Here is a 12,401-nt window from a genome sequence, read left to right on the forward strand (position 1 = left end):
GACGCGGGGCTGCGGGGCGGTGGCGCTGTGGCGGGGCTGGCGGCGGCTCTGGGCGGCCGAGGCGGCGGCGGCGCGGCGGCGGCGCGGCGGCTGCGCGGCGGCGGCGGTGGCACGGGACGCTCGTGCCCTCCCTCCCTCCGCCCTCCCGCCGCCCCGCCCGGCCCCGCCCGCGACGTCACCGCGGCCAACAATGGGCACCGCCACTGCGCACGCGCGGGCCGGGCCGGCGGTCACGTGCTCGGCCCTCCCCCTCCCCCCAGCGCGCTGGCACGTGCGGGAGGCGCCGCAGGTGGGTCGCGAGAGCCGCGGATGCTCGGAGCCTCCTCTCTGCGTCCCTGGGCATCTGGGGAGGGTCGTGTGCGCCAGGGGCCTCCGCGTCGCCGCTGGCTTCGCCGGCCGCCCCCGGCCGCCCGGTGCGCGCTAGGGCACCTTTGGGACCTCTGCCCGGGATCGTCTCGCGGTCACACTTTCCCCTCCCCATCCCACTCTAAGAAAGGGACTCTGCTCTGTGCGCAAAAACTTGGTGTCGTCCCCCCCCCCCCCGCCTGTCTTCCCAAGTCAGTCCCCGCCCACCGAAAGCAGAGAATTCCTTCCCCTGCTCCCCTGCGTCTGGAGACTGGACCCTCGCGGCCGCACGGCGATTTCTCTCTCCCGCCTCACTCCATCTCGGCGCAAAGGCGTAGTAGCTACGGTCCTTAATCTGTGCCTGGCTTGCCCCAGCTTGTCTCTGCCCTCCAGAAGCCAGGGACGTCTAGCTTTGTGCACCGGGGGAACCTCTCATTTCGGGTACCATAGTGCTTCCCGCCCCCGTTTCCCCACGCAACAGGGTGGCGTCCCCGTCCAGTGCCTGTCTTTTCCCAGCCGCTCTCTTCCTCCCTTAGCCGGGGCCTCTACTCCAAACACATCTAATGACCTAGGGACCTTCCATTTTGGCATCCTGCTATCGCAAGTCCGCTGGTCGGCTATCTCTTGGCATGGTGCCTGGGCAGCCCCTGGGGTCCCTTTCCCCAAGTGAAGCCTCCTGTCCCAACACCTCTTCCTTCCTTGGACGAGTGTACCCCCAAACTTAGCATCTTCCCCTGGATGGGGCTTCTGGGGTGAGTAGCCCTCACCAGCCACTGCCCGCAGTCACTGAGACCCACCTTCACCCAAGATGTCTGGGCTCTGAAGGAAGGGAACCCTGCCTGTCGTCCGTCCGCAGGCTCGGTCCATCCAGGGCCACCCTGTCCCCAGCTGGTGCACACACCTCAGTGCTCCTGTTTGAGATTTCTCATGGAGAACTGATGGGGAACAGGATGGACATTGCCTGGGTTCCCTGCTTAGGGCAGATTGCTACCTCAGGCCAGTTGTGTGGGTCTTGGGGCATAGGCTGTCCCATTCCTCAGCTCCCTTAGTCACAGCCCCCCCCCCCCCGTGTGTGTGTGTGTGTGTGTGTGTGTGTGTGTGTGTGTGTGTGTGTCCCAGCCATGGCTTTTGGTTACTTTTACAGTCATCATGGACACAAGTATAGGTTGCAACACTGAGGAATGTCCTCACACCTTTCGGTGTGTTTGGGTCCCCTGCCTAGAAGCCACCCTCACTCAAAAGGTCAAGAGCTGGCAGGGTATTGTGGCTCACACCTTTAAGTGCCAGGCCAGCCAGGGCTACAAACAACAACAATTCTATTAAGAAGTTAAAGCCTGGAGGCAGTGGCCCACACCTTTTATCCCAGAATAGGGGAGGCAGAGGCAGGCAGATCTCTGTGAGTTCAAGGCCAGCCTGGTCTACAGAGCAAGTTCTAGGACAGCCAAGGCTACACAGAGAAACCCTGCCTGAATGGGAGTCTTAATTTGTTTTTCCTAACACCTGATGTCTAGGCCCCTCCCTGGGCTCAGCTACAGGCCTTGTCCTTCACTTGGCAGAAACTCTCAGCAGCTTTGGGGAGTACTCAAAGCATACAGTCCATCAGGTCACCTCTGCCCAATCCCAGGTCTTTGAATCTGAGGCTGGTTTGGTGGGCTGATGGAGCATAGAAGAAAGTTCTGGGGAGGGGGATATACAGCAGGGAGGAGAGAAAGGGAGGCAGGAGAGCTTCTGAAGAATCAGGATGTCATAATTTGTTCTGAGGATGCAATGCTGGGGGTTCAGGGATGCCTCAATCCAAGAAATTAGGGAACAGGGGCTGAGACCACACAAAGGTGAGGCCCCAAATTCAAGTTACAGCAGTGCGCTGGTAACCCCAGCACCCGGAAGTGCACCCCTGGTCAGCAGCACATGCTAAACCTTGAGCTTCAAGTTGAGCAAGAGAGGGTGTGAGGAGCCTAGAGGAGACTCACTGCTGAAGAGTACTTACTACTCTTGCAGAGGACTGGGGTTCAGTTTCCATCATTCACATGGCAGCTCTCAACTGCTTATAATTCTATTTCCAGGAGATCCACTGCCCTTGCCAGCCCCCCGCTGGATCTCTGTGGGCTCCTATATGCGTATGGTGCAAACACAAACTCAGGCATGTACACATACAATTTTAAAGTTGACTGAAGCCGGGGTGGGGAGGGTGGCAGGGGAGGGGATGGGGGGTGGCACACGCCTTTAGTCTCAGCACTCAGGAGGCAGAGGCAGGCGGATCTATGAATTCAAAGCCAGCCTGGGCTATATAAAATTGGGGCTGCAGAATGAGAGACACCCTGTCTCCAAACAGGCAGACGAGAATCCCATGGCTTGGGGAGGGGAAAGGCAGGTGGATCTCTGAATTTGAGTCCACCTGCTGTACAGAGAGTCTACACACATCACAACAAAACAAGGACCTTAACTAGCTTTGCTCTTGCCTAGTATGGAGGGAGACCTGGGTTCCAGTCACAGCACCACATAAATGGGCTGTACTGGGTCAAAGCTGTCATCCTAGCACTCCCAATTCTAGGGATAGGGTGGGGGAAGGTTTGGAAAGTGATATGAGGGAGGGGGCTGTTTGTCTGGAGGAACCATGGGAGTGTGGAAATGACCCCTCCAGTGCAGTCAGCTTGTTCACTGGGTAAAGTAGTACTTTGGGGTGTGGCATCCCCCCCAAGACATAGGTCTATAAAAGCCTGATATAGTGGGGGGATCTAGCCCTGAGAGTGATCTGAAGGAAGGTACTTGAAGAATAACAGCAGAATGCTCCTCTGACAGGCACCTGCATGCACGCGCACACTTGCAAGTGAACACACACACACACAGATCATGAACAAACTAATAAAGTAAAACAACACAGAATAAAGGGGACACTTCAGAGGCTAATGTCTGTCTCAGTGGTAGAGCACATCCCAGCATGCACATGGCCCTATGTTCATTCCCCATCTCCAAATTAACTATGGAGGGCTGGAAAGACGATGGCTCAGTGGTTAAGGGTTCTGGCTGCTTTCCTAGTAGCTGCAGGTTCAATTCCCAGTACCCACAGGGTGGCTCACAACCATCTTAACTTCAGTCCTAGGGTAGGTGCTGACACCCTTTTCTGGCTTTTGTGTGCTTAGCACACATGGTGCAGACTCAGAGGCAAAACACCCATACACATGAGTAGATGAAAAGGTGCTTGCTTCCAAGCATGACAACTTGCATTCAATCCTGGGACCTTGTCCTCTGAACTTCACCCCAGTGCCGTGGGATTAAAGTTGTGTACCACTGTGAAAACAGGTGTGGAGGCAATCTGCGGGACACTATGGAAGGCAAAGGCAGATCCTGGCCACCATGCTGGAGCCAGTGGAGGCTCTGAGCATGTGAGCACTCTTAGCACCCCAAGCTTTATATATTACTAGTAAAGCTAAATTTGCAGAGTTCCTTGACTCATTTGAAAATGATTTCAGGACCTCTCCCTGGTGGGCAGAGGTTAACCTTTGACCAGCGTGGTGCCCTGGGTTCTACACTCAGAACTAAAATATTTAATTGCATCCTTGGAGCTCCAGAATATTCCATCATCACAAGAGGCCATATCCTCACAAGCCTTTGACCTCCCCAGCTTTCCTCACTGTCCCTGCTTTCCCCAATCCCCCTGGGCTTGACTGCATCTCCCTGGCATGGTGTCCTGGCTGTGTGGCATGTGTCTGAGCCTTGCTTTCCTGCTCATGGCCTGGTAATATTCTGGCAAGTGGGTGGCCTCACCAGGTAAGCTTTATCTACATTGCTGCTGTCTTTTCTCATGGTGGCAATGGACAGAAACATGACCTGGAGGAGCTGAGCAAGTTTGTAGTGGCTGCAGGACAGCAGGGCATATGGCCATGTGGGAGGGCTGTGGGGTTGTTGGTGACCTGGGGTCTGTGGGCTGGATGATAAAAGGGTGACAGGTGGATTTCAGAAAGATGCAGGGATTGTAGAGCTGGCAAAGACTATAAGGAGCCTGAAGGCCTTTAGCCCAACTCCTGGCCAGTTTCTTGGGCCCTCTCAGTCCACTCCCAGAACCCTCTGGAGGGTACCCACCAGAGGCTGTACTGTCTCTTGGGGCCCCCAGTGGTTTAGCACCTGGACAAAGGGGCGGCTTATGTTGGGCAGGCCATGTGGAAGGTCCTGTGGGGAAATAGTCACTAGGGCAGGACCAGGTCCTATCTGAAGGATGCAGACCTGCCCAAGGAAAGCGAGTCTTACAGTGGAGGCGGCTAGGGACAGAGAACAGGGATGGTTCCCTCATTGGTAGGGACAGCAGGGGTGATAGTGGCATCCCAGAGCTATCCAGACTATTCACAGGTTAGTGGGCTGTATAGATAGGATGGAGCCTCAGAGAGGCCTCAGCTCACACCGAGCATGGATGCTGGGGTCATTGGTCCCTATCCTGGAGGGAAAATACAAACCCTGGGTCCTCTGGAATGGTCACAACTGTCAGCTCTGGAGAGAACCCTAGCAGTCTGCAGCCCAGCCACAGAATTGTGGCTTCTTGCTGGAGAAGGCTGCCCTGGTAGGATCCAGTGACAGGGAGGGTGGTCCTTGTGGGTGACAGCAGGCCAGAGGCACCAGCTCTAGCTTTGGGTGCTGTCTAGTCTGGAGGAGAACCCATGTGACAGTCACTGGGGTCTATAGAGCCACTGAAGTGTCTGATAGACGCTGGTTTAGGGAGACAATCCCTATCCCAAGCCTCCCGGGGGTCCCACAGTCTGGGCAGCAGGCACTGTGGCTTCACTAGGTACCCTCAGAACTGTGGCTCACACACAACAGCGAGAAGTCAGAGGCCTGAGAAGTTCCTACCATCGGTTTATTGAAGGAAGTGAGTTCCTGGCTGGCTGCTGGCCCTCAGCTCAGGGAGGCTGGGCAACCCCGAGACCCCGGCAGCAGTTCAGACCCTGGCCCATGACACTGAAAGGCAGGAACAGCCAGGTGTGTTTCCAGAACCTTCCTCCGGTGCCCAACAAAGCTTGTAGCTTCTTGGTGCCGAGCAGGGCCTCTTCCTATGGTGAGGAGTCAGGAAGGTGACCAGGGTGAAGGGGGCCTCCCAGTGTGGGGCTTCTTGCCAGGGAGTGAAGGAGCAAATGAGTCCAAGGCCCACAGGGGGCTCCCTGCACTGAGACCCGGGAGCTAGAGAAGGCCCTGGGAAGAGGATGGAGATCCGCATCCTGCTGGCCTGGCCCCACCTGGTCCAGGCAAGGCTGAGGGAAAGTCTGCAACCGGGACTTGGGCAGGGCATCTGGAAAAGGCAGAAGGGAAGCCATTAGCAGCCTGGCTAGGAGATGGGGCCAACACCTCGTCACCCTGGCCTGCAGCACCTGTGCTACACACGCTCAGATTCTGGCTCATCGTCCTCCTCCTCCTCCTCCTCATCGTCCTCAGTGCAGGCCTTGTCCAGCGGTGCCTCCCCATCACGGGCCAGCTCCTCCACGTGTGCCAACATATCCGCCATCAGTGCCTCCTCCAGGCGCTTGCGCACCTGCTGCACCAGCTCCTCCTGCTTCCTGGGAAGACATACTCTGACAGGGCACACAGGCTGGGGACTGGTCACCTCAGGGCGCCAAGGAACCCAGTGACCAATCCCTTCCAGAAACTCCACAGAGTTCCCCATCAGCTTGAGTGACCACTGGTCTCATAACATTTTCAACTTCTCACGCCCAAGCTATATAGAAACCAGGTTGACGCCCACACAAAACAAGCAGATCCAGCACCTCGGGGCCACCATGGGCTCTGCTCTTGTCCCTATCTGACCCCTGGTCTGAGACAGGAACCCAGGTTATCCCCTCAGAGTCAGGGCCTCTTGCTCTAGAGCCTCGTCTCAGGTGCTCACCCCTGGTCTACACAGAAGTACACAGCCACGTCCTCTGCTTCCCTGGCCATTCCCAGCCTGGGCCCTTCCTGAGAGCTGTCACTCAGGTTCAGCCCCACCTTTCTTCTCTCAGTTTCCCTAATCTCCTAAGCCTGTGGTAGTCATGGTTATTGAACCAAGACTGAACTTCACTGTCTGTCTTACCCACGACCTCAGGAATCTGAGGATAACTAACTGTGGAGATGGGGGTGGGGCATGGGGGCCACCAGTTACCTGATGTCGTCGTCAGTCACCATGAAGGCTTTGCACAATGGCTGGGTGGTGTTTAGCCACACGCCAGGGTTCTTTTCCACGGCTGCAGAGAGCTGCCCGGTGATGGGCAGGGTGCTGGTATGCAGCGCACTGGCAATAGCCGACAGCAGCGTCTCATCTGTACAGCCTGGGCCCACCCCTGTGGAAGAACCGTAGTGTGGGCAGGGGCACAGAAATGGCACAGGTTCTTCCACTCCCCATGGCCTCACCCCAGGCAAGTCTCTGTCAAAAGACAAGGAGCCAATCCAGAGGCCCCACCAAAGCCTGGCATAGTGGCACAAGCCTGTAACCCCAGGCAAAGGCAGAAGACAGGCATATATGTGTGAGCTGAGGCCTGTCAGGGCCCCACAGTGAGAGTCTGGAGGGAGGGCTGACATAAGAGTGCTCACTACTAGGGCAGAGGCCCTGGGAATGCTTGAGGGCTCACAACTGCTTGTAACTCCAGCTGCAGGGATCCGATGCCCTCTGGCCTCCAGGGGCATCTGCACACATGTGGTACAAATAAGCTCACACAGGCACACACACACAAATACATCTTTCACAAAAAGAAGAGGTCCTACCAGGGCACCCACCCACCTACTCCAGCTCACCCTGCAGGCCCTTGGGCAGGTCCATGGTTCTGACAAGCTCCTCGGCGATGTCAAAGGCGCTCAAGCCACTCAGCTTCTTCTCCCAGAACAGCTTTAGGGTGAGAGAGGCAAAGGTAGAGGACGCAGAGGTGGGAGGGGCCCTGGGGATGTTTACAAACGAGCCTTGGCTTTTGTGATGCTCTTTTTTTCCTTTTTAAAATTAAGGGTTTTTTGTTTTGTTTTGTTTTTTGCCCCCCCCCCCCCCTCAGGGTTTCTCTTTGGCTTTGGAGGCTGTCCTGGAACTCGCTCTGGAGACCAAGCTGGCCTGGAACTCACAGTGATCCACCTGTCTCTGCCTCTCAGTGCTGGGATTAAAGGTGTGAGTCATCACCAATGACGACCAAAGTCAAGGTTTCTTGCTGAGCCTAAAATCTACTGCCTCAGACCTGTAAGGGCTGTGCTAAGGGCGTGGGCCACGAAGCTTGGCCCGCCTTTCTAAGTAAATGCTTTCTGTGCAAAGATATAAGAGGCCAGGGATGTAGCTCTGGGGCAGGACGCTTGCATATCTCGCCCAAGGCACTTAAACTGGGAGCTTTTGTACCAAGTCTCGAAGAAGCCCGGAAACTGAGTGCGCCTGCGCGGGGGAGGGGGGCGGGAACTCACCTGCCTTGGCTGGTCCACTGCCTTCTGTGGGTCACTCTTGACCTTGTTGCTGGGGTGGTTGGTGATCTTGGTCACCGGTTGCTTGAAGATGGATGCGGTCTGCCGCACAGGCAGTGCAGTGTTCAGGTCAGGCTTGCCCTGGGGGGAGAAGACTCTGCAACGGGCCGCTCCGACCGGGGTCCATGGAGGGTTGGAGGGGCCAGGGAGGCGTTTAGCCAGAGCCTGAATGGTGTTGGGTGGGCGATCAGGTGGGCAGATCTCCAACCCACCAAACCAAATGCGCGCCATGCTTTTGCCAGCGGAGATACTGACTCGATGGCGATGGTGGCTAACCCAGAGGGCCCGCCCCCTGCCCTGACGTCATCACCCTCACCTTGACCTGGTTGGAGGAGTCATAGCGCACGCGCTGGCGGCTCTTATTCATCTTGTTCATCAGCATTTTGCCAGTGCGGAAATCGAAGGTGCTGAGGTCCATGGAGCCGCCCAGGTAACGTGCCAGCTGTGGCTTGCTGCGGAACTTCTTGCCGCTGGGGCTGCGGGCGGGAGGCTGGTCAGCCCGAGCAGGACCCACCCCTACCCACCACCCTTGGGAGTGTTCTCCACGCTTCAGGGTTTCAGAAGGCCATAAGGAAAGCAAGCGGGAAGAACAGCCCTAAGGAGCCGGTCCTTGGGAATTCCAAAGGGGCCTATACCCCTCGGCTGCCCGGGCCAGAAGTCAGTCCCTTGCTCTACAGGGATCACCTATCACCTAGGGCTACAGGGCTTGTATTCATTTATTTTGGGGGACAGGTCTCAAAACTCACTATGTAGCCAAGAATTCCTAATTCTGCTGCTTCCAGCTCCTGAGTGACCATTGCCCGGATTCAAGTGTTGCTGAAGGTAGGATCCATGGCTTCAGGACGGCAAGACCAACGCTCATCAACTGAGTGAGCCCCGGGGTTTTTTTTTTTTTTTTTTTTTTTTTTTTTTTTTTTTTGACTGATTTTTGAGACAGGGTCTCATGTACTCCAGGCTAGCTTTGAACCTGCCATAGAGTCAATGCTGCCTTCAACTCCCAGGTGTGGGATGGCATGTTTTTGTTTCTCCAAGACAGGGTTTCTCTGTGTAGCCCTGGCTGTCTGGAACTTGCTTTGTAGGCCAGGCTGGCCTTGAACTTGAAGAAATCCACCTGCCTCTGCTTCCTGAGTGCTGGGATTAAAGGCGTGCACCACCACCACCACCACCTGGTCCAGCATGTTCTCTTGAGCCCATGTATATAGGACAGGCTAAATTCCAGGTCTTCTGGAGACTGGATCACACCCAAACCTGTGCTGAACACTCACAGAGCCAAAAGGTGGGGGCAGCCTGTGTGGTCCTAGACGGACAGTCAGCTGGAGTATTACTCAGCAACGGAAAGGAGCAAAGCTCCGACAAGCCGTAAAAGGCTACACCATGTGGGGAACCCCATGGATAGGAATGTTCCAGAATAAGTAGATTTGTCAGGGCTGGAGTGAAATGTTCTGAGGTTGGTTTTATAGTTGCACAATCGTTGTTATCAGTAAAGTCAGAATGGTGACGGGCTGGGTGTGGCCAGATAGCACTGGCTAGCTCTGGGTTCCATCCCAGTTTCAGCCCGAAGGTAAGAGTGTCTGGCTCACGGTACATCTCACTGGCAATCACTGTCACTCTTTGCAGCTGAGATTGGTGTTGTCTGTTGGGAGCCTCTTGCATAGGACTGTCCTGCATAGACAGACAATGATGCCCCAGACATACAGGATCCTACAGTGTCCTCAGAATCCACTCTGCCAGGAGGAAAGAGATTCCCCAATATGAGGACCACACAGAAAACAGTGGGCCAATAGCTTGGTATGTCTCTGGTCTAGAATGAGGCACCCCAGCCCACACTGCTTGCCAGGGCCTGGGATCCCAAAAGCACTGGGCTGCCACTAAGCCTACATGCTGTCCCAGGTTTTAGATCCAGCTGTGTGGACCCCAGCCAGGCACAAGACTGATTAGCAGCACTTAGGGGGTGGGAAAGAGCATGGGGCAGCACAAGGCCACAGCAGATTGTAGCTGAGGGTGACTGAAATCATGGTCCACCGTCTCCACCTTCTGAGCCCTGCGATGACAGGCACAACGAAACCTATCTTTTTTGTCTTTTGTGCTGGGGATGAACACAGGGCTGACTGCAGGCTTGGCAAGCACTCTACACACAGAGCTCCAGCCTTAGCTCCTGGCTCATTTTAAATGATAAATATTCTGGAATCAAACTTGACATTTGCCCACCTGTCTGAACATACTAATAGCCCACCCTCTCTTAGTGAGTGGCTCTGGCACACAGGTTGGATCATGTCAACAAAGCTGTGTCAATTAAAAACAAAAACAAAACAACAAACCTCTCTGAGGAAGGAGGGTCCCCAAGTTTCAGGCCAGCCTGGGTTACATAGCAAGACCCCACCTCAAAAAATCCATGTCAGAATGGCTGGTGGCGACTGGGATGGAGGGACTTGATATGTGTGGCAAACCCTGCAGGGCCTTGTGGACACACTACCTCAACACAGAAGTCTATCCGACAGCTTACCAGGGAAGGTGTAGTAAACCCAGAGAGCAGAGGGCAGCTCCAACTTCACTAACACCCTGGACAGGATTCCCAGGCTACATGTGTGGGAGGGTACTCAGTGAGGAATCTTTTTACAGTGATGGATGTCATGCACAAATGAATTGGGTGGCATTTATAGCTATTAGGGGCATGAATGTCTGTAAATCTAGAAGCTTCCATGACTAGACAAGTGGGTAACTACAGTCGGGGACAAGATGGCTTTGGACCAACTCCCAACGGAGGAGGGCCCACTGTCCGGGCTACAATTCCCACCAAACACCAGGTGTTTCCACCACTCCGTGCTTTAGACAGAGGTGGGGACAGACAGTTCTGCTATCTAGTAGCAGGGCCAGGGCCAGGCTGAAGAGCTGCCGGAGCTTGGTACCCAGGAGGAAGATAGCAGAGCTGGGATCATGACCTAAGGACTCCAGAGGACAGAACCCTAGGATAACAAGCTTTAGAAAGCACCTGTGGAGAAGGAGGTGGGGCCGCATGCACCTGTGACCCAGAGACCATTTGCAGCCTTACTGGGGAAAAACACTCAGACCTTTAGGAACCAACAGCCCGCCCCTCTTTTCAGCCCAAAGGTAACCTGAGTAGGCACTGGCCTCCAACTTTATCTATTACCCAAACCCGTGACTTCACAAGACCAAAGGGCCAGCCAGAGATCCGCACATAGCACCCATGCAGTACCGACTGCAATGAGGAAGGGCAACTATAACCAGATCAAGAAGTAGATGCTGGGAGTGTAGCATAGCAGCAGGGCACTGGCCTAGCATGCACGAGGCTCAGGGTTCTATGCCCACCACCCAAAAAGAGAAAAGAAAAAAAAAAAAAACCCTAGTGAAGGCAATAGGCAATAGCAGGTGCAGGCTGCCCGGCTGCAATTCGCACAGCTGTCATTGCCGCGCCACAGGGGTTGCAAGCCAGCCCGGTAGACTACTACCTAGAAGTCGTGGACATAAAAGCAACAAAGGCTCGATGTTCACAGTGCTCAGAAGCCGCTGGGGCAGATGTCACTTATGAGGGCACGAGTGAAGAGCAAGGGCTTTGGAAGAACCACAGAAACATGCAGCTGAGGGTATCAGGCCACCTGGGCAAGTTCGCCCTGCTCCCCGCAAGATTCCCAAGACGGTCAAAGGGTCGCTCCAGCCCCCCACCCCCGCTTCCCAGCGGCATCTGGCCAAGGCCGGGAGCCCCTGGCCGGCGCGCACGGTCCCCGACTCCGCAGAGGACAAAAGCTCGCGCCACAGGCGGGCGCCAAGCCACGAGGCTACTGTGGCGAGCGGTGCGCACGCGCGCTGGGTGACAGCGGCGCTGAGCCGTGCGCACGAGCACGGCGCCGGGCGGCAGGCACGCGCACGGGGCGACGAGCCGAGACTGACGCGTGCGCACTGGCCACAGCAGGCACGTAGGACGCACGCTCGGACGCACGCCGCCCGGCCCAGACCGCGGCCCGCGGTGGGGGCGCCCAGACCGCCGCAGAGGCCGCTGGGAGGCGCCCGTTGGGGCCCTGCGCGGCCGGCGCGCTCATTCACCTATAGTAAAAGACATCCCTGTGGCCGGCCGACAGCCCCGACCTCCTGGGCACTTCTTCCCTCTCCCAGCCCTGCGGGAGCGCCGGGCACTCCCACCTCTTCCGCTCCATCGCGCCCCGGCTCTCCGCCCGCCTCCGGGCCCGCCGCCGCCGCCGTTGCCGCCGCCGCCACTCGAGACCCCCCGATCGTCGCCGTCTCGGTTCCCTCCGCCGCCACTGCCACTCGCCGCGGCTGTTCCGACCCACGGGCCTCCGCCCTCCGCCCCCAGCCGGGCGCGCGCCGGCTTTGCCACCCGCTCGGCCCCCTCCCCGCGCTCACAGCCCCCGCTAGGGGGGCCGCTCCGCCCACCCGCCCGCGCGTGGAGCTCCTCTGCGCAGGCGCGGCGGTAGCCCCGCCCCTCCCAGCTCGTGAGACTCGTCTGACGGCTGCCGGCCTCTCTGCGCAGCCGCAGCCTCGGTCCCACCCCCTACTCGCTCTCTAGACCAATCGGACCACTCTGGGCTCTTCCGCTCAAAAGTACCTTGCGGGCCCCGCCCAGGCTCATTAGTAGG

The 12,401-nt window shown here is 56.9% G+C and overlaps 1 protein-coding gene across 4 annotated transcripts; it reads right to left on the reverse strand.

Moving 5' to 3' along the window:
- Nucleotides 1-5,170: 5,170 nt before the first annotated feature.
- On the reverse strand, nucleotides 5,171-12,151 carry Mbd3 (methyl-CpG binding domain protein 3). 4 transcript variants are annotated; one of them, XM_027419347.2, is made up of 7 exons: nucleotides 11,851-12,151; nucleotides 8,108-8,267; nucleotides 7,735-7,956; nucleotides 7,093-7,183; nucleotides 6,464-6,641; nucleotides 5,700-5,885; nucleotides 5,171-5,620 (listed from the first exon to the last, which is right to left on the reverse strand). In XM_027419347.2, the coding sequence occupies exons 1-6, from the start codon at nucleotides 11,958-11,960 to the stop codon at nucleotides 5,705-5,707; spliced, it is 942 nt and encodes a 313-aa protein (XP_027275148.1). In that variant the 5' UTR covers nucleotides 11,961-12,151; the 3' UTR covers nucleotides 5,171-5,620; nucleotides 5,700-5,704. The 4 variants fall into 4 exon arrangements, with proteins under 4 accessions (XP_027275148.1, XP_027275151.1, XP_027275149.1 ...); XM_027419350.2 differs by having other exon boundaries at nucleotides 11,947-12,149; XM_027419348.2 differs by having other exon boundaries at nucleotides 7,735-7,872; nucleotides 11,851-12,144.
- Nucleotides 12,152-12,401: the final 250 nt, after the last annotated feature.

The sequence above is a fragment of the Cricetulus griseus genome, chromosome 5, assembly GCF_003668045.3.
Source record: "Cricetulus griseus strain 17A/GY chromosome 5, alternate assembly CriGri-PICRH-1.0, whole genome shotgun sequence".
Taxonomy (NCBI): Eukaryota; Metazoa; Chordata; class Mammalia; order Rodentia; family Cricetidae; genus Cricetulus; species Cricetulus griseus.